The sequence below is a fragment of the Littorina saxatilis genome, linkage group LG6, assembly GCF_037325665.1.
Source record: "Littorina saxatilis isolate snail1 linkage group LG6, US_GU_Lsax_2.0, whole genome shotgun sequence".
Taxonomy (NCBI): domain Eukaryota; kingdom Metazoa; phylum Mollusca; class Gastropoda; order Littorinimorpha; family Littorinidae; genus Littorina; species Littorina saxatilis.
The window spans coordinates 51744905-51767023 of NC_090250.1; the positions used below are offsets into that span (position 1 = coordinate 51744905).

The 22119-nt window shown below is 40.9% G+C and overlaps 2 protein-coding genes across 2 annotated transcripts in view; one reads left to right on the plus strand and one right to left on the minus strand.

Annotated features, from left to right (window-relative positions):
* The window catches only part of LOC138969498 (ATP-binding cassette sub-family C member 3-like), a 69319-nt gene extending 68134 nt beyond the window's left edge, over nt 1-1185 (minus strand). The window contains exon 1 of the mRNA XM_070342304.1: nt 1055-1185. The gene's annotated coding sequence lies outside the window, so the exon portion shown is untranslated. The remainder of the gene's footprint in view (nt 1-1054) is intronic.
* Nucleotides 1186-3354: 2169 nt separating this feature from the next.
* Nucleotides 3355-21940, plus strand: LOC138969499 (E3 ubiquitin-protein ligase RNF14-like). Its single transcript, XM_070342305.1, has 8 exons — nt 3355-3626; nt 4640-4867; nt 6578-6711; nt 7200-7853; nt 12922-13150; nt 14536-14708; nt 14997-18134; nt 18543-21940. The coding sequence occupies exons 2-7, from the start codon at nt 4681-4683 to the stop codon at nt 15201-15203; spliced, it is 1584 nt and encodes a 527-aa protein (XP_070198406.1). The 5' UTR covers nt 3355-3626; nt 4640-4680; the 3' UTR covers nt 15204-18134; nt 18543-21940.
* Nucleotides 21941-22119: the final 179 nt, after the last annotated feature.

Consider the following 22119-nt stretch of genomic DNA (forward strand, 5'->3'; position numbering starts at 1 on the left):
TTTAATTTTCAGAGCTTGTTTTTAATCCAAATATAACATATTTATATGTTTTGGGAATCAGAAAATGATGGAGAATAAGATGAACGTAAATTTGGATCGTTTTATAAATTTTTATTTTTTTTTACAATTTTCAGATTTTTAATGACCAAAGTTATTAATTAATTTTTAAGCCACCAAGCTGAAATGCAATACCGAAGTCCGGGCTTCGTCGGAGATTACTTGACCAAAATTTCAACCAATTTGGTTGAAAAATGAGAGCGTGACAGTGCCGCCTCAACTTTCACGAAAAGCCGGATATGACGTCATCAAAGACATTTATCAAAAAAATGAAAACAACGTTCGGGGATTTCATACCCAGGAACTCTCATGTCAAATTTCATAAAGATCGGTCCAGTAGTTTAGTCTGAATCGCTCTACACACACACACACACACACAGAGACAGACACACACACGCACATACACCACGACCCTCGTCTCGATTCCCCCTCTATGTTAAAACATTTAGTCAAAACTTGACTAAATGTAATGATGAATCAAAAAACAAGAAAGGTGTTTTTGGAACGTTTAATTTATGACATATCAAAACGTTACGTTCGCTGACCTTTGACCCAGCGGTCTGTGAAGCGGACAGAGAGACAAACACTTATATATATAACACACAAAATAAACTTATCTGACACATGTTTCAGAAGCTCGCTCGGAAGACATTGTCTCGCCTGTGTCTTCCGAGCGATCGAACTTCTGGAAAATGTTGTGATGCGTGATGAAGGTAAAGCCGACATTTATGAATAAAATCCATTTAACGGTCGGCATTTGAATGATACATTCGTTGGAAGTCATTATTGTAAATCAACCTGTTTCAGCGATGTATTTATGACATTGTATTGAGTTAAACGCAAGCCAAGATATTGTTAATACGTATAAGTATATATATATATATTATTAAACGCCCAACAGTGATGTACTCGGATAAAAAGTAACAGTCGGGTGTACGTTATAAATGACAGTGAAAGTTTCTAAAATGAAGGGGAAAATTCTTATGATTATACGTACCTCCAAATGAAAAATTCCCACAAGTACATAACCCCGCAGAGAGAAAATTGTACATACGGTTCCATCCAAATGACACAACGCCGTTAGTCTAACAATGTCCCTCGCTGTCCGAGAACGTATGGCATGGAATGACAAAGGACAACCCGTTACGAAACTATAAAACGGGCCAACGGCCTAAATATCTTCCAGTGATGAACGTTTTTGTGACTTGACAACAGAAAGCAATATCATGACAATGAACATTGCTGAAAATACAGTCTCTGTTGTCAACGTCACGCAGAAGAGTTGGCCCTGTACGAACATTTGCTAACTCAGAAAAATGTTACATCGGGGTCTTCCCATCAGAATAGTCCTACGTTTCGAGGGGGACTGACCGGAAATCTTAATAAACGCCTGGTTTATTAAAACGGCGGCGGTGCGTCTCTTCTGTTTTACACTCAGTCAATACTTGCCAGAATGATTTAACGAGGGCAGAGGGTGATGTTTGTCTCCCAATGTTTGTGTGTCAGTATGTTTGTGTGTTTTTCTGCAAGTCTGTCTGTCTGTGATAATCATTTCTCAAAAGCTACAGAACGGATTGTTATTAAAATTGGTAACAGACATTTATGAGCGCATTTGCTTGACACATTTTCCGCGATGACGTCATATTGGTCTTTGCCAGAAATGAGGTGTCCCGAATTAAAAAGATAGACCGTGTTGATTAAAAACTAAATTGAAACGAGTTATTAAAGCTTAAAATCGAATTTTCAATGTTACTACATTATTCAATGGTGATTCTTGTGCAAAAGTCGTATACCCCATACTCAAGTTTCATACTTTTTCCTTTAGATAAGGGCTTTTAACGATTGCTTCCCTTTGTATTTCTCTCATTAGAAATCATTGGACTTACATACAATGCCCCTTTCAATTACTTTTTCTCAGGCGTAGAGTAAAGCATGTTTTCTATCACAATCGGTAGGAGGTAGGAGAAGAAGAAGCACCACATTTCAAAACGTAAAGGGGTATCCACATGGTTAGTGTGGTTTAAATGGATACCTAACCTTGGATGAGACACATTTTCAAAAATTCTTATCTCTTTTACCCATTTTATTTCATGTTTGTTTGTGTCTAATGTTTGAAATTTAATTTGACCGTTTGAACAAAGTTTTTGTTTTTTTGTATTACCAACAAAGCGGGGTGTTTGTGTTCAATGTAGTTCCTGCATCAGGCCCCTTCAGGTGCGATCATTTCATTGTTGATGTATTAACATATCCATAATACTAAAGTCTTTGACAATTCATCAGTACGGTGGGTTTGTGGAAAAGTCTGATACCAAATACTCAAGTTTGAGTCGTTATCATGGAAAATAATACGTTAAGCTGTATTTCATTTGTTATTTCTGGCACAAGCACTCCTTGAACTCACCGAAAAGTTCACTTTAACACATGTTTATCACTTTTTAAAGAAGCACACTTCAGCTTTAAATGCGTTTGCGGAACGACAACCAACAACCAGCACGGTGATTTCAGAAACACAAAACCCTCCATGTCGGCAGCTCGGCATTCGTTCAGCCTATTTATTTAACGTGCAGAAACAACTAGCATTCTAAAGAGGCGAGAAGCGTTACATCAGCTGTTTTCAATTAATTTTGTTCGTTTGTGACGTTGAATGTTAATGATGCCAGTGTGCATTAGTGACAAAAGAGTTGTACATTGGGTGTGTGCGTGGCCTGCAGTTCGGGCTGGGGGTTGTTGTTATGTTACCACACAACAGGAAAATACCTCAAAATAAGTGTTTGAGCGCTCAGGTATTATTGTCATTGTCATTGTCAAATTGGAAATGGCTGATTCTGAGTGGCATGTTCAGACCGTATTTTCATCACGCCGCGCCTTCTCCGCCACTGTTCATTTTCGTCCCACCCTTTACCGTAGTTTCGAAGCATTTTCGAGCAAATCCTTATAGAAGTTTCTATATTATATCACAGCGAATGTCCCTTGAACTTTTCAAGGTCCAATTTGTCAGAACAAACTGAATGGCTTTGTAGGCCGTGTAGCCTACATGAGTACCTTTAGGTAGATAGCACTAAACACTTTCTGTACGCTCTACATTCAGTTCTGTCACATCAGGACAATTCGTTCCTTAATCTTCATAGACGTTGTCCTTTTATAGCTCTGTCAGGGTTTGTCACGGTGGGTTTAATTTAATTCAATTCTATTCAATTCAATCCAATCCAATTCAATTCAATCCAATTCAATTCAATTCAATTCAGTTCAATACAACTTTATTATCTCAATGTAGATAGAACAAACAGAAATGTGTCTTTTCCTCGTGGACAAACATATAACATTATGTAAAAATCACAGCCTTACATAAGAATCACAAATTCAAAACGCATAACATGCTAAAACATGACTCCCTGCACACGCCGCCCACACACAAACAAATCCGTCACAATTCAAGGGAGTGTACTGCTGCTGTGACTCATTTCATCATATATCAAAGTTGTGTCCCTTGTAAAGTAAATTGGAGTGATCAACCTTCTCGTGCAATAGAGTGCTTTCCCCTCGTGGAGTAATCTGCAGTTGAGTAACAGGTAAGGGAAACGTGTTTGATCAACCTGAATGAATGAAATCGATTTATTAAAACGATCTTTCCTGGTTATGGGCGTTTCGTTTGAAATTGTGGTATGGATGTCTGATTCTTACAAGTTGTACAATCGGCTCTTGGGGTGAAAAAGTACCTGACGAACAGAGAGATTTGCCCAGGTCAGAAAGCAGACTACCGATTCAGAACAGAACGGGGGGTGTATCACTGTATGTTTACGGTGACGACTGACGTCTCGTTTCATGGTAAACGACGTCGCTGCGCACACCCACCCGTCGCGCCAAAGCCAGCAATCTGGATGCTAGCGACGTAACCCACAGATACAGATACAGAGTGTCCCAAATTTAAGAAAGCTGTTGCAAGTTACGAAAATCAACAAACAGAGAGAACCGTGGCAGTGTGCTAAAAATGAGACAAGAACCTTGGTGAAAGTTAAAGGCCAATTCCGCCTCCCCTACACCATCAGTTTCTGGCCACAGACACCGCCAGGCATTTTACATACCGTTCGACTCCAAACATCCTTTTGTTTTAACACTTACCGCCAGTGAACACCCTAGGTGCCCTCCATATATAGAGATCGAGCATTTTTCAAAGAATTAATTTTGCGAGGAGATACGTATAATATTGATAACTATATCATGTATATGGTGCGCAAACTGTTAAAATCTAGAGGTAGAGTTTGTACCTTGTCGTTTGCTGTCATGCATTGCATCGTCAGCCTGAGTTGTCTCAGTCTTTCTTGGAGTGGACTCATTGAGTCATTCGGTAAACTTTATTTGCATTTAAGCCAAGGGACATGCATAGCCAAATGGTGGACTAGGTAGTACATTAATTGTTCTTGAATTGTACTAACTATAATAAGGCCTGCACAGTTTGGAGACCATGCATACATGTGGCCTGTATCATGTTTAGATTTTGCAGGAGATACGGCACACACATGACTAGATTGTAAATGTAGTGTCACATTCATTCATATTATTTTTTACTGTTTCATGTTTCCAGGCAAGCAAGAAACGATACAGTGTAAACACCATCTGCACAACATGAGTGTGACAGACGAGCAGGAAGATGAGATTCTGGCACTCTCCAGTATTTACGAGGACGATGGTCGCCTGATGTTTGCACGCGAGGGGGAGGAACCAGGGGGGGTGTTCCTGGCACCCCAGCTACCACCAGAGGATTTCCACGTGTGCATCACCAACACATCCGGTCATGTTGCTGCCAGTAAAGGTAGGCATTGCTGTCCTCACTGACAGGAGAGTAGGTTCGGTGGGCATTGCTGTCCTCACTGACAGGAGAGTAGGTTCGGTGGGCATTGCTGTCCTCACTGACAGGAGAGTAGGTTCGGTGGGCATTGCTGTCCTCACTGACAGGAGAGTAGGTTCGGTGGGCATTGCTGTCCTCACTGACAGGAGAGTAGGTTCGGTGGGCCAGGATTGAAACTACAGTAGAACCTCCCTTATTTGTCACACCTTAAAAATATATATATCTTTCTGAGAAAATCGGATCTTTGGGGTAAATTTACAGCGGTTATGAACTGAAAATCTGAGAAAACGGGTCCTAAAGTTAAAAGGGAAGGATCAGTCGTGTAATCCCAGGGATGTCGGACATCGGACAAACGATGAAAATCCCCAAATGTCCGATTCACATTGCCGCATGTCGGTCAGATGCCCTATCGTTTTAGCCTGAGCGTGGTCATTGTCTGATATGTACTCCATTCCTTCGGACAGCGCGATATTCGTTAATTTTCATTTCAAGATACAAATCTTCTAAAAGACCGAACGCTCTCGTGTTCAGCTGACACTGAAGTTGTCAGTGCCGCGTGCGGATCTTTTCTTTTGTCGGGAATTCCCGAACCGTTTGCGGTATGCGCCGTTTGGGTATAACCGTCTCGGTGCAGCGCACTGATCTAAAAATAGTGGATTCTTTTTAGATCAGTGCATGCTACAGGAGTACGGGAGACAACTCCAACTGACTAAATTTGTAGTCTGCTTTTGTTTTCAATATGAGACGAAGCACTGAATTATGCCGCTGAAAAAAAACTAAAGCCTGCAAAAGATCAGCATTAGATCAAACCGATTATTTTGTTTTTCAACTTTTATCCAAATCATGCAGTATTTAATCAAAGTAAGAGCTCTGAAGTTGTTCATGTTGGTTTCTTTTTTGTGGTTTCTTTGAAACTAAACAAATACAACATTATACGCACACTGTGATGATGTATTTACTATATTATGTGTGTGTTCTACAGCGCGCGCGCATGGGTGTGTGTATGTGTGTGTGTGTGGGCGCATGACTTTGGAACAATTCCATGGAATGTGTTATAAGCTGTTTGGCGCAAATTCATAATGTCCTATTACACTTTCTGAAAGCGGTCAAATGTCCTATTGATGCTGAAGAACTCAGGACATTTGTCCTATAGGTATGAATTTGTAGCAACATCCCTGTAATTATTTGTTGGTCTGAAAATGGGGGGGGTGGGGGGATTCCACTGTATACATGTGATGTGTTGGTTGAAATGCCCTGGCTGTGTCCATTCAGTAGGATAATTGCATGATACTCAGAGGACCTCTAACTTGTCAAAACTATCGTAGGGTCCATTGGCCAGGAGTGGCATTACGTCAGATCAAAAAAGAATGTGTCAAGTGACCGACTACCAGGTCTCAGAGAACAAGTGTAGTGTCATTCTCCCTACAAATAAAATGAAGGAAGTCATCAATATTATGAACTGACTCAGTGACTCTGCATGGCTTTGAAAACAGGACTTGCTGTGTGGATGGAGAATGTACAGGTTTGAGTTTTTCCAAATCTGGTAGTGGTTGTTGAATCACCTTTTCCACATCCAAGCACAGTTTTCAATTTGAGTGAGGTCTGTGGGTTAAGAAAAATGTCTTAGTCAGCTGCGACTCACTGACTGTGACTAATATCCCTAATTTTCTGCAGGAGGCAAGGAGAAGGACCTGCTGACGGTGAAGTATCTGCCGCCCATCACACTCAATTTTGTCTTACCCTGGGACTACCCCTCCACTCAACTCCCTGACTTCACCCTGTCCTGTCCCTGGCTCACACTGCAACAGGTATTAAAACAATAATATTTTAATTATTTTTGCAATGGTGAAAGCCTGAATTCTGCAATGCCACACATGTCTCAAGTTAGACTCATCTATTACCATACCGGTCTACATTCCCAACATTTGTGAAAATTGTCACTTCTTACGAACGCTAACAATGCGCAGGGAGTGGGAGACATAACAATGCAATTGTGTAATATTGTATGTTGTGCACTTTTACAATAGAATGAAATTAAAAATTAAATCTGCCAAGAGAGCAAACATAAATTGCCTTTTTAACAGCATTTGCATAGTGGTGAGAGATGAATCCAAAGTCATTGTGTGTTTTGAGGTTAAAACTAAAATTGTTGTTTTGCAGTTCATTCTAGTCATAGAGAAATGTGAGCTGGTAAGGTGTATGTGCTGCAACTGCATGTTGAAGTCAAAAATTCTGAGAAGTAGTTGTTGTTTAATTATGTTTTCATTGCACCGTTTTGTGTTTTTGTGTTTTTCAGCTGAGCAAGTTGTGTCATCGCCTTGACGAGATCTGGGAGGAAAATAAAGGGGACGTCATTCTCTTCCACTGGTTTAACTTTCTGGAAAACGAAGCCATTGATTTCCTCGGGATTACTTCCCCTCTGGTGCTGTCTTGTATAGTGCCGCACCATCATGTCTCCAAACATGGTGCTACTGAACACCACCCTCACAAAGAAAACCAGGGAGGAAATAGCACAGACAGTTTTTTAGTGGCTACGGCAGGGGGGAAATGTTTGGACAGTGAACAGTCCAGCTTGAGCCCAAGAACCGAGCAGAAGGTTTCCTCCCTCGACAGTGCCTACAGCTCTCAGGAAAGTTCCCCCAGCAGTCCCGTCAAGCCACACCACGACCGCCGTGCCAAGCAGGAGTGTGTCTCTGTCACACAGCTGATGAAAAGTCTGGTAGAGTTTGACAAGGAGAAGGAGCAAGAGGAGTTTGATCGTTCCACCGTTGAGTGTGCTGTGTGTTTCGCGGAACGTTCTGGTCGCCAGAGCATGCGCTTCTTGGACTGTGGCCACGCTTTCTGCAGAGACTGCCTGCGTGATTACTTCATCGTGCAAATTAAGGATGGCAGTGTCAAGGCCATGAACTGTCCTGACCCTGACTGTGAATCACAGGCTTATCCATATCAGGTACTTAGCGTCATAAAAAGATTCCTGTTCGTTAGTGTCATTAGCCCTTTCGCTGCCAATCAAAACTTACTTACCGTATTTGACGGACTACAAGCCGCGACTTTTTTTTAAAAAAAATCGCATTGCCGCTTATAAAAAGATGCGGCTAAAACATTACCTAAACTTGAATAGCATTCACCTAATGGAAGTCGCCGCGGATTTTCCTTTCGCTCGATTAGCGATTACCGGTACTTTATTAGCTCTCTACTCAAGACTCGCGCTTTTCTCTTTCTTTCGCGAATCTTCGTTTGTCAACAAGTCGTCCTGACAAGATAGCGTACAGAGAAACATCGGATGTATCAGGATCGCGCGCGCGAGAGATTTCGTTTTTTTGTGTCTCGCGATAGTTGGAGGAGCGAGAGCCGCCATGTTGTGTTTTCGTCTGCTCGAAATGTGCGCAAAAGTCGTAAATCATCCCAAAAAAGCTTATTCCGGGCGGGACTACATGTGTATGTTGGTTACAAATTGTATGTGTGATATTTTTCTTCAAACTTTTTCACTTTTCTTCTTTGTTTCACTTGTTTATTCTCAGAGCCGATTTCGGCAAATACCGTACTTTCGTTTGCCTGGTTGTTTTGATTGATTGACACGATCTGATTATATTTTTTTCGACGGCGGCTAAAAAAGTGACGCGGCCTATACGTGGCTCGTCCCAATTTTTTTGTTAAAAGTCAGGGGTGCGGCTTATAATTGTCTTGTAATTCGTCAAATTCCTGATTGCCAGGGAATTTTGGAGTGCGGGGTGTAATAATTCACAAAAAATTCTAGCTCCAAACTGGCAGTAGGTAGGTAAGTAAAACCTATGTTATTTTGAAAGGAAATTGAACCAAGAATCTGTTTTTAGTGTCTAAACATGGAAATAATAATTAGTTTGGCTTATAATGATGTTTAGATATGAACTTTTGAAAAATCAGTCCGGCGCATCTTCCGGTGCCTGTGGATCAAACACAGGTGGCTGTTTTGCTTGCTCCAAGAAAGGATCATAATCACTGTCATCTACCTGTTTCCAACGAATCGTCCGAAAGAAGATCTACCCCTTCCCCTGTCAGTATCCATAATCATTTGCAACGCCTGTAGCGTCAGTCCGTCTTTGTTCTTCCCTACTATTAGGGCCCGGTCGACTGTCACCGTTAGCTATTTTGACGAGTCGAGCTTTCTCTCCCCTTTCCTGTCCGCCAAGGCCGAAAATAGCCTTCAGACGCAATACCGCGTCACCATTTATGTTTATTCATGAGAATGAGGTATCCTACCAAGCCATTGGCTGCTATTTGTGTGTCAGCAGTGACGTAGCATTTCTGGAAAATTCCTGAACGGAGAAGATGGGTTTACCCATCCAAAGGCGCTGCGGCTGCACAAGCGCATGACGGGTATACCCGTCATAAGGCAGTCAAGGGGTTAAGCATAAGCTTTTTTTTTTATCTTAGATTTTGGTTTTCTGACCGACTCTACTAGATGGATTTTGACCCTAGATAAAGAAAAAGATTGGGTAGAAAATGAGTTGTTCTTCAATTTGCGATCAAAAACGGGGTCACTCTTGCCTATTTTGTCTTTTTTGATTTTTTGTGTATTTTAGTGTCTGCAAATTTACTTTTGCAAATTTGATTTTGGGGGGTGTCCTAGATCTCCGGTACACTGCATAAAAACTCATTGATGAAAAATGAAACTCTTTGTTTCAAACGGTAGGGGGATGAATTACCTTTCTGGCAATATACTTGGTTTTACTATAACTGGCCGCATCACAAAGTTCTACAGCTAAATGTATGTTTAGTTTTTTATGGCAATTAGTGTAGTTCTAGGGAAACATTACAAACTCGACCTATGGCTATGAAAATCCTTTGTAGAAAAAAACAAAACACTTGGCTACGAGTACCACTTAAAAGAATAAAAATTAGAAAAAAATACTGACCAACTGGCCATATTTGTTTGGCCTTGGCACCTAAAACAAACATTTCTTTTTGCTTGGCTTTACTGCTTGTTATCAGAAGTAAAACCCCATGGGACAGCCAAACTGCACTTCCACAAGTTTACAAGTACCAGCTCCACGAGCTCATCAAAAGAAAAAAAATTCTGAGTGTATGCTTTCAGGGACATTGTTGCATCTGGAGTTTGTCAGAATTACATGTAGATGACTAAGAATGTCTCGTATGTTTTGTTAGAAATATTAAAAGGAAGACAGTCATTTTTCTGACACTACTTGCTTATGATGTTAGAAGAAATCAATGAGAACACAGCGTAACTGCTTTGATCACAGGTTCTTTGTGTATTGATTGCTGAAAGTTTCTTTTTGACTCACATGCGAAGCAAAAGTGAGTCTATGTACTCACCCGAGTCGTCCGTCCGGACGTCCGGAAAACTTTAACGTTGGATATTTCTTGGACACTATTCAGTTTATCAGTACCAAATTTGGCAAGATGGTGTATGATGACAAGGCCCCAAAAAACATACATAGCATCTTGACCTTGCTTCAAAGTCAAGGTCGCAGGGGCCATAAATGTTGCCTAAAAAACAGCTATTTTTCACATTTTTCACATTTTCTCTGAAGTTTTTGAGATTCAATACCTCACCTATATATGATATATAGGGCAAAGTAAGCCCCATCTTTTGATACCAGTTTGGTTTACCTTGCTTCAAGGTCAAGGTCACAGGAGCTCTTCAAAGTTGGATTGTATACATATTTTGAAGTGACCTTGACCCTGAACTATGGAAGATAACTGTTTCAAACTTAAAAATTATGTGGGGCACATGTTATGCTTTCATCATGAGACACATTTGGTCACATATGATCAAGGTCAAGGTCACTTTGACCCTTATGAAATGTGACCAAAATAAGGTAGTGAACCACTAAAAGTGACCATTCTCATGGTAGAAAGAGCCAATAAGCACCATTGTACTTCCTATGTCTTGAATTAACAGCTTTATGTTGCATGACCTTGGATGACCTTGACCTTGGGTCAAGGTCACATGTATTTTGGTAGGAAAAATGTGTAAAGCATGTGAGTCGTATGGGCTTTGCCCTTCTTGTTTCCTTATAATTATTATAAGTTATAGCCTTGACTAATTTTTAGCCAAGTGCGGTAACAGATCTAAAGACTCAGTCAGTGTCTTGCAAAATTGTTAACAACTGCTTTAGAGCACCGGTTATATGTTCTTTTACAGTACACACCTGTCACATAAGTACGATAACAGTCACACCTGTCACATAAGTACGATAACAGTCACACCTGTCACATCAGTACGATAACAGTCACACCTGTCACATAAGTACGATAACAGTCACACCTGTCACATCAGTACGATAACAGTCACACCTGTCACATAAGTACGATAACAGTCACACCTGTCACATCAGTACGATAACAGTCACACCTGTCACATAAGTACGATAACAGTACACACCTGTCACATCAGTACGATAACAGTACACACCTGTCACATAAGTACGATAACAGTACACACCTGTCACATCGGTACGATAACAGTCACACCTGTCACATAAGTACGATAACAGTACACACCTGTCACATAAGTACGATAACAGTCACACCTGTCACATCAGTACGATAACAGTCACACCTGTCACATAAGTACGATAACAGTCACACCTGTCACATCAGTACGATAACAGTCACACCTGTCACATCAGTACGATAACAGTCACACCTGTCACATAAGTACGATAAGTCACACCTGTCTATAACGACCACCCAAGAGGCAATCCAAAAGTGAATTAAATTAAAGAAACTCAGGGATCCTTTGGGGTGGTCGTAATGGGCAGATGGTTTTTTGACTCACATGCGAAGCAAAAGTGAGTCTATGTACTCACCCGAGCCGGACGTCCGGACGTCCGTCCGGAAAACTTTAACGTTGGATATTTCTTGGACACTATTCAGTCTGTCAGTACTAAATTTGGCAAGATGGTGTATGATGACAAGGCCCCAAAAAACATACATAGCATCTTGACCTTGCTTCAAGGTCAAGGTCGCAGGGGCCATAAATGTTGCCTAAAAAACAGCTATTTTTCATATTTTCCCCATTTTCTCTGAAGTTTTTGAGATTCAATACCTCACCTATATATGATATATAGGGCAAAGTAAGCCTCATCTTTTGATACCAGTTTGGTTTACCTTGCTTCAAGGTCAAGGTCACAGGAGCTCTTCAAAGTTGGATTGTATACATATTTTGAAGTGACCTTGACCCTGAACTATGGAAGATAACTGTTTCAAACTTAAAAATTATGTGGGGCACATGTTATGCTTTCATCATGAGACAATTTGGTCACATATGATCAAGGTCAAGGTCACTTTGACCCTTATGAAATGTGACCAAAATAAGGTAGTGAACCACTAAAAGTGACCATATCTCATGGTAGAAAGAGCCAATAAGCACCATTGTACTTCCTATGTCTTGAATTAACAGCTTTGTGTTGCATGACCTTGGATGACCTTGACCTTGGGTCAAGGTCACATGTATTTTGGTAGGAAAAATGTGTAAAGCATGTGAGTCGTATGGGCTTTGCCCTTCTTGTCTTTATAGGGAGGTGCATGGTCACCAGGGCAGGGTCAGGCATGGGAATTGCACGGGGATTTCCGCGAAAAGGATATTATGTTTCAGCGGGGAAAAAAAATAATTCCGCGGCAAACAAAAGGTAAAATAATTTATATGCGTGTGTGTGTGTGTGTGTGTGTGTGTGTGTGTGTGTGTCACTGTGTGTGTGTGTGTCCCTGTATAAATTATAAAATAATGTCTCCATCCCTGGAACGCCGAAGAAGAAGAAGTCTCTCCATCCATTATTTGCTTACACGAGAACTATCAGAATAATGGTCTAAAATGCTATAAATTTGTTTTCTTTTCGGGGGAGGGGGGGGGGCGTTGCCCCCCTGGTCCCCCCAACGGGGCCCTACCCCTGCACCCCGCCTCTATTTTCAGAGTTTTTTCTATTTTGGAATTCCCATGGCTGAGGGTTCAACAGTACTTCCAGTACAGTCTCACTCCTGGTGTTACAGTGAAACATATCAGTTCTTTGTTCCAGATCAAGGAGCTTGTGACACTAGAGGAGTACGACCGCTACGAGAAACTCTTGCTACAGACGACACTAGAGACGATGGCGGACGTTGTGTACTGTCCCCGACGCATGTGTCAACACCCCGTCATCAAAGACAGTAACAGCAACATGGGCCATTGTCCCAGCTGTAACTTCGCCTTCTGTACGCTCTGCAAGCTCAGTTATCATGGCCCTTCGCCTTGTCGCATCAAGTCAGGTAGCTTGCTTTTTGTAAGGCATCTGTTGGTTTGCCCGTGTTCTGGGTAGATGGCATGTTTGTGGTTTGTTTTGTGTTGGAAACAAACGTGTGGACTGTAGGCATCACAACGGCAGGTGTGATATTTTGAGCTTGACCATTTTATACATTTGATCTCCCCTATCCCTCCATCAAGACTCCCCCTCCCCCTCCTTCCTCCTTTTACTGAATTTAAGACCCTGTTTTTTCAGACTTTCTGCTCATAACTCCAGACATTTACCTGCATTTTAAGACCCGATTCTCTCAGTTGTTTTGGAGGTGTTGAAAGGGGGCTCCACTGTCCAAAGCCAGTTACTGTGGCAAAGCCAGTTACTGTGGTAAAGCCAGTTACCGTGGTAAAGCCAGTTACTGTGGTAAAGCCAGTTACTGTGGTAAAGCCAGTTACTGTGGTAAAGCCAGTTACCGTGGTAAAGCCAGTTACTGTGGTAAAGCCAGTTACTGTGGTAAAGCCAGTTACTGTGGTAAAGCCAGTTACTGTGGTAAAGCCAGTTACTGTGGTAAAGCCAGTTACCGTGGTAAAGCCAGTTACTGTGGTAAAGCCAGTTACTGTGGTAAAGCCAGGTACTGTGGCAAAGCCAGTTACTGTGGTAAAGCCAGTTACTGTGGTAAAGCCAGTTACTGTGGTAAAGCCAGTTACTGTGGTAAAGCCAGTTACTGTGGTAAAGCCAGTTACTGTGGTAAAGCCAGTTACTGTGGTAAAGCCAGTTACTGTGGTTTGAGGAGCACAGACAAATAAAGGAATCATGAAATGCTATCTCTGGTGAGATTGAAGGTGACCACTTGAACAAGTGACATACATCTAAGCGATGAGCATGCCTGTAGTAGAAAAATGCAAAGCATCTCCCCTACGTGACATGCACCACTGATTCAAACAGGATTTTGTCAGCACAGGATTTTGTCATGAATCCCAGCTGCAGCAGTGAAAACATGTTGAAAACTTACAATTACCAGCAGATATTGTGTTGTGATTTAGGATAGTGTTACTTCTTTCCTTCTTCAGCTTCCTTGCTCTTTGTTGTAATACCTTTTTAATGGAACTTAATTAATCCTCATGAGACACTTCATACTTGATACATGTACAAGGTTCAGTTTCTTGACTGTTGGTGTTAAAGTGTGTGTGTGTGTGTCACTGCGTGTCTGTCACTGTGTATGTGTGTCAGTGTCACTGTGTGTGTGTGTCACTGTGTGTGTGTGTCCCTGTTTGTGTGTGTGTCATTGCATGTGGGGTGTGTGCTTGTGACACCGTGTTTGAAACAATGGCTTGTGTGACCTGTGCAAACTCATCACTGACACTACTGTATTTTGAAAAGCACTGCTTATCATGTCCTTATACCTGTTTTCCACAGAGGAGTTGATGAAACTTCGTGAGGAGTACCTAAGAGCGGACGAAGAGACAAAGCGGTTCATGGAGAGACGCTACGGCAAGCGCGCCATAAACCAGGCGCTGGAAGAGGTCCACTCTGCTGAGTGGTTGGAGAAAAACGCCAAGATGTGTCCCTACTGTGGCACTCAGATACAGGTAAGAGAGTATGAGAGAGAGTGTTTGTGTCTGTGTATGTGTTTGTCTGTGTGAGTGTGTTAGAAGAACGCCAAAATATGCCCTCACTGTGGCACTCAGATACTCATACAGACGGTCGTCTTTCTTTCAAATATTTTGACTGGTAAAATTCCGGAAATTTCCGATTAGCATGATCCCTGTAATTATAAATATAATATTATATCAGTTTTGTTCCCTTCAGTGCAGATGATAAGTATTACCGTCAATTGTTTGCTGTACTTTTCACTTATTTTTGAATAATTGTGACAGAAAACTGAGGGGTGCAACAAGATGACTTGCATCAAGTGTCGGTCGTACTTCTGCTGGCTGTGTCACACCCTGCTGTCACGCTCCAACCCCTACAGTCACTTTAGTACGCGCGGCAGTCCTTGCTTCGAGAGACTCTTTGAAGGCATCCAGCTGGACGACGATATGTGGTTGGACGAGGATGATGACGATTTTGGTGATCCCATCTGAGGCTTTGGATGAGAGTGTGTGTGAAAATGAGGACTCTTTTTTGTCTTTTTCTTTTTTGTTTAAAATTGTGACACGGAATAGGAACAATAGTTTCCTGCTTGTTTTGGGTGTGTGTTTGTGTGTTTTTTAATTTTTTTGTTGTTGTTGGTATTCTTTTTTTTTCTTTTTTTTTTGTTGCTTTAAACTTTATTTGCTTGAAAACTGTTTTTATTTTTCTGAGTTTTTTTGTGTGTGTGTGTGCCTCCACTGATGCTTGTTTGTAACATACAATGCTGATTGTTATTGCAGCGGTGCAAGGTAGCATTGACAGTCTTACTTGTTATTTCTGTGTCAAGGATTCTGGGATTTGTACATTACATTATGTAAATTACAGTTGATCTCTCTGAATGATGTCATTTTCACAATGACTCGCAGACATTGCAATTATGTTTTGGGATCGCATACATTTTGTTTTACCTGGGTGTGTGTTTGTGGAGTTTTATTTTTGAGCCCTGTGGAGAGTTGTGTACAGTAATTTATTGTGATTAAAGGCCTGTAACTGTAGTTCCAGCTCATGAACTGAGTAAGAAATATTAAGGATACATGTACATGTACCTTTCCTCCTGTGAAGACCTTATCGCAGAACACCATTTATCCTACATACGTGAGAGAGACCCGTGAGATAATAATCGTTCAAATCACACGTGTGTATATCATGTGAATGAGGTCATGTCAAGCAAGTCTGGCAGGGACCTGTTTTTCCACTGCTTATGATGCCAAAGTCACCGAGACAAACGTCATTATAGAAACACAAATTGCGCTCGCTAATTACCCTCGATGAATCTTTAGAACTAACACGTCACGCCACACTTTCAGAGTGACGTTTCTTTGCTTTGACGTAATAGATTGCACGAGGCTTTAGAAGAGATCGAGGTTCTAAAACAAGCGTCTTCAATTTAGCTGCCTCGAATGCAGGACATTTTCAGTAAAATACACGTAAGTACAGTATGTAGGATAAACAGAATACTACATGGCTTGCTGTTCCGTACCAGATTTACACTCGTTGCTTTTTCAAATAGTGAACAGCTCGCTTTCGCTCGCAGTTCAATATTTAAAAAAACAACTCGTGTAAATCTGGTACGACACAGCAAGCCATGTAGTATTCTCTATAGATGAAACAAGGTACATGTATTTGTGTGGGAAAAGTTCTTTCTGCTTGGACACCTGCCACAACTCAACAAGACTTTAGTGTGGGATAAGATCCTTCCGCTTTGACATAATAATAATAATAACTGGACATTTTTAAGTGCCTAACCTATGGCTCCAGGCCCTTTTCAAAAGAACATATACAGAATAGAACAATTAAAAGTACAACCTACATAAAACAAATTAATCATACCGAAACATATCACCACATGTACTGTTCACACAACAATCATATCTGCAATACACACTATATATATACAAACATACACAGCTAACACTCTCAACAATCATAACAACTTTATGGGAGAGGAGTATGTGCAGAAATGGAATGAAGAAGACATTAGGCCAGGTTGGTGTAATATTCTGTGAAAAAGAAAGTTTGAACTGTTGTTTAAAAGAGCTGAGAGAGGGGCAGTGTCTGACAGAGAAGGGAAGAGAGTTCCAGAGTGGTGGTGCAGCACAACAGAAGCTTCTTGCTCCGTGCTGCTTCCTGTTGAAGCGCTCAACTTTCAGTAGCCTGGTGTCAGCGGATGATCTGAGTGTGCGTGATGGGGTGTATATGTACAGGTGTTCAGAAAGGTACTGAGGGGCACTTCCTGAGAAGACCTGTACCACAACTCAACTGCTTAAGTGATTTCTGTGCAGAGCAGGAATGTTTGCTGAATTACAATTTAAATTGACAATCAAAATCCAAGAAAAGTTGAGTTTTGGGAACGTTTAGTTCAGGCCAAAACTAAAATTTCACAAGAACTATGACTTATCAGCATTTAAAGTGGACAAATTAGATCCACAACAGACACAAATTGATGATAACTGATGGTGTGACTTATCTTAGAGTAGTAATGTTACTTCCAAAATAGAAAAAGCAAAATCCGTTTTGGAAGGTTTTTTTTTTATTTTATTTTTTTTTTTAAGCTTCTTGATTAGGAAAGGTTAGCAGTCTTTTTTTTATTGATCAACAGCTACAATAAAGATTCAGCACACACACACAAAATCCTGATTCCCCAATGCTGATTTTGAGTATGTGTCCAAGTGGGGGGATACTTGTGTTACATTTAGAATTAGGATTTCCCAGATGGTCTGTACTCTACGTAAGTCAGCTTTATGTGTGACAATTGACCTCAAGATAATGCATATATGGCAATCTGATTTGAGAATCACGATGCATTTATTTTGTAAAATGCTATTACAGGGGTGGGAGTAGTTCCGTATAATTACGGAATTCCGTATAGCAAAAATTTCAACAACAACAAAAAAGTTAGGAAAAAAACCTGAATCCTAATCGCGTCTATATCGGTTTCCGTGTTTCGGTTCGCGCAATTTCCGATCCATAAAACTGAAGATACTTCCGGAAATAACATGCCGTCCGCCATTTTTGTCTCGAATGAAACCTAGACATTGCGAGCTGGGTTTACTTATTAAGATGGAGCTAATTACCGATGAGTCGAAGACACGAAAGATCGACCAGAGCTTACATAAAAACAAGTGGAGGAACGACTGAATGAACTTGGTGGACGATTTAAATCGCACATTTAGAAAATGGCTTCGCAAAACGTCAGCAGTGGGCTCAGCCTGGTGTGTAGTTTGCAGCAACAACAAAAAATTTCAGTATAGCTCAGATTTTTTGCTCCCACCCCTGCTATTAAGTGGATCTAAGTATTTGACAGCCCCCACACACCTACCTCCTGGCTGATTCACTACAGGGGAACCCCCCTTTTAGGACCTTCACAAATCTGAGAAAACCAGGTCTTAGCAGGCATGAAAATTCTCCGTATTTTCCGTATTTTTGAAAAAAATAAACCGTATTTTTTTTATTTTCCGTATTTTCCCTTTTTTTTTTTTTTTTAATTTTTTTTTTTTTTTTCCTAGTCATAGTTATAGTAAAATAGTTTTGGGGCCATGTTTGAATCCAATTTTAAGGCTCAGATAGCCCCAGATTGCACCAAATTGCACCCTTGAAAAAAACAATTCCGGGGGGGCATATGCCCCCGGACCCCCCTAGAAGTCTTGGCGCTTCGCGCCTGCGAAACTTGGCGCTACGCGCCTTCGAATTTTGTTTTCAATATTTTTTTATTTTTCAGTTTTCATGCCTGTCTTAGAAAGGAGGGAGTCTTAATAAAATGGGGGTGATTGTACAGAGGATATAAACAGAAGGTCTTAGAAAGGAGGGAGTCTTGATAAAATGGGGGTGATTGTACAGAGGATATGAACAGAAGGTCTTAGAAAGGAGGGTCCCAAAAGGGAGGAAGTCTTAAATTAGGGGTCTTCCACTGTATTACGTTGTGTTGGAAGATGTATGATGAACTGTTGAACAGATGTTCCCTTTGAATGTTCAAGACTGTGCATATCATATTTGTCTGTAAACCGGAACGTTTGAGAGTGATGTATATCTTTGTTTACGAGTGTTATTTATCATATTTGAATGTAAACTTGGATGTTCACAAGTGTTATATATCATATTTGTCTGTAAACTGGAACGTTTGAGAGTGATGTATATCTTTGTTCACGAGTGTTATTTATCATATTTGTATGTCAACTTGGATGTTCGCGAGTGTTATTTATCATATAATTTGTCTGTAAACTGGAACGTTTGAGAGTGATGTATATCTTTGTCTGTAAACTTGGATGTTTACGAGTGTTATTTATCATATTTGTATGTAAACCTAAGGCACATATATATGTCCACATGGAATTATATAACAGTCGTCCCTATGAATGCATTTGAATAGAGGTTATCCATGTTAATTCAACAGATACCTGCTTAGCCAAGTGTGTAAAAGTGTTGTCCAGGGCAGGAACATGTATGGTTGTATTATTTCTGCCGCTAGGGTTCTGGATGACTATACACATTGTGCGTACGTTGTATAGAAATCATTACTGGCATTGCAAGCTTGCTTATGTTAAAACCACAATCTTTCTTTTTGTAGGGTTGACTATTCTTGGCATTTAGAAGGAAATTAGAAGATGAATACTGTCACTTCCCTGGCTCAATTTCTCTCTCGTGATGTAATTTTTTGGGGGTTTGTGCAGGTTAGCTTCCATAGGAGCTCATTTCAGTTTTAAAAATTAACGAAGAGCATTAGGCATTAGGCAAAACTTATAGAAAGCAAATGCGCTGTGCTTCACTTAAATACACGCACTTCAAAGCTGCCATCCGTTCCTTGTCACATCCCACAGACCATCACAGAGCTGTTCAGGCTTTTATGCTGGCAGAGCTGCCAACTGTTACGCTTTTAGCGCAGCATGCTACGTTTTAAGACAAATTGCTACGCTGTACGTTACGCCAAGCATAAAATTGCTACGCTTAAGCAAATTATAACAAGCATCCACCTGCAGTTTCCTGTTTCTTTGGAGTCCTGGTACTCGTTTCTGCTTCTCACTCCGTGTAGCGGTCAGAAAAAGATATCCACGCTGAAAATAGGTACTTGTAGACACTCTTTAGTGGGTATTATTATCCTGCTTTCTAAATACACTTTCTAAAAATGTATTTATTCTTTAGCAAGATAGCATAACAGCAGATGTGCAAATCAAATTGTAGACAATGCTACACTTGAACACATTTGCTACGCTGAAAATTCCAACAAAAATTGTAAATTGTTACACTTGCAGAGGCTTCACAAGGGTTCACAAGGCTGGTAAGGGCATCCTTCACCCTGGACATGCACATAAAATTGGCTATTTCCTGTGCTGAGAAGGAATTTGTTGTTAAATTAATATAACAGTTTGACTCTGCTCAAATGGAAGGTTTTTTATACAGTGGAACCCCCTGTTAAGACCTCCACAAATCTGAGATTATACGGTCTTAAAAAGGAGGGAGTCTTAAATTGGGGGTAATTTTACAAGTGCTATGAACAGAAAGTCTGAGAAAACAAGGTCTTAAAAAGGAGGGAGTCTTAAAATGGGGGTAATTTTACAAGGGCTATGAACAGAAAGTCTGAAAAAACAAGGTCTTAAAAAGGAGGGAGTCTTAAAATGGGGGTAATTTTACAAGGGTTATGAACAGAAAGTCTGAAAAAACAAGGTCTTAAAAAGGAAGGAGTCTTAAATTGGGGGGTCATAGAAGGGGGGTTCCACTGTATCCTGTGTAAAAGTCTGGACAGATCTGAGCCAGTGATCACAATTGTGACCCTCCACCACGGAATGAGTCGCATGTCACAATTGTGACCCTCCACCACGGAATGAGTCTCGGGGATGTCACAATTGTGACCCTCCACCACGGAATGAGTCGCATGTCACCATTGCATGATTTTCATATTTTTTACATTTTCCTAACGAGTTTTTTATGCGCTATCCAGTGATGAAAACCGTTGTAAAAAAAGAGCGAAAACTTTTCGAGTTATAAGCCTGTGACTAAGGTGACCCTCACACTGATACTTGACATCCACCAGACTTATATTAAGCCTAGCGCAGAACCGCGTGAGGTGACATGCGACTCATTCCGTGGTGGAGGGTCGCAATTGTTTACACAAGAAGGAATATATGTTTAATTTTGAAACATGAGAATTACAAGTGTGTCAACTGTGTATCTGCAAACAGTGAGTGTCATGTGTATTCAATTCTATAATTTGGTTGCAAAGTGGTAAAACTGACCCAAACATTTCAACACTTAGTTTTGTCTGTTCATGTTTGTTTGTAGAGGTATATATGAAGGAGAAATCGTATCTTGAATTGAATTTTGAAAAGTTAGAGTCAGGCTTGCTATTACCCAGAGAACTCGCCCCAACAGCCTACAGTATTTGCTATGTGTGTGGGTGATTACCACTCACAACATCTCTAAGTGAATATGCAATGAGTTGTGCTAGTGATGTGCCTTTACAAAAATCTTAAATTTGACAGGCTTCTGTTCTAGTGTAATCTGCAAGTATGACAGTGAGTGTGTTGATATATGTGTGTGTGAATGTGTGTATAAGGATAATATACATAAATCTATATATATATACGACTAGTGTCTGTCTGTCTGTCTGTCTGTCTGTTCGCGATGCACGGCCAAAGTTCTCGGTGGATCTTTTTCAAATTTGGACACCGTATTCAGCTACACCCCGGACACAACCTCATCGATGAGATATTTCAACACGTGCTCTCAGCGCGCAGCGCTGTGCGCGCTGAACCGATTTTGTTGTTTTTTGTCTGGATCTACTACCAGTAACTCTTCCTTATCTTCTCCAGTGTTTTCAGCCGCAATTATCTCCCTTCCTCCGTGTGGCGTCAATCCATATTCCCGTTACTACGTTACTATTTTTAGAAGGTCACTGCACGTTACTATTTTTAGAAGGTCTCCAGTGTTTTGCGCGTTTATCTCCTTTTCTTCGTCTCTCAAAGGTCCCTTGAGTAACTGCAGTCGAACCTGCCATGGAGACCACCTGTCCATTAAGACCACCCCAAAAGATCCGACACGGTTTTTACGACTATATAAATCAACTGTCTACTTCTTCTTCTTCTTCTTCGTTCATGGGCTTAGACTCCCACGTTCACTCATGTTTTTAGCACGAGTGGATTTTTACGTGTATGACCGTTTTTACCCCGCCATTCAGGCAGCATACGCCGATTTTGGGGGAGGCATGCTGGGTATTTGTGTTTCTATAACCCACCGAACTCTGACATGGATTACAGGATCTTTTCCGTGCGCACTTGGTCTTGTGCTTGCGTGTACATAAGTTGACCTGGGAGATCGGAAAAATCTCCACTCTTAACCCACTAGGCAGCAGCGACCGGGATTCGAACTCACGACCTC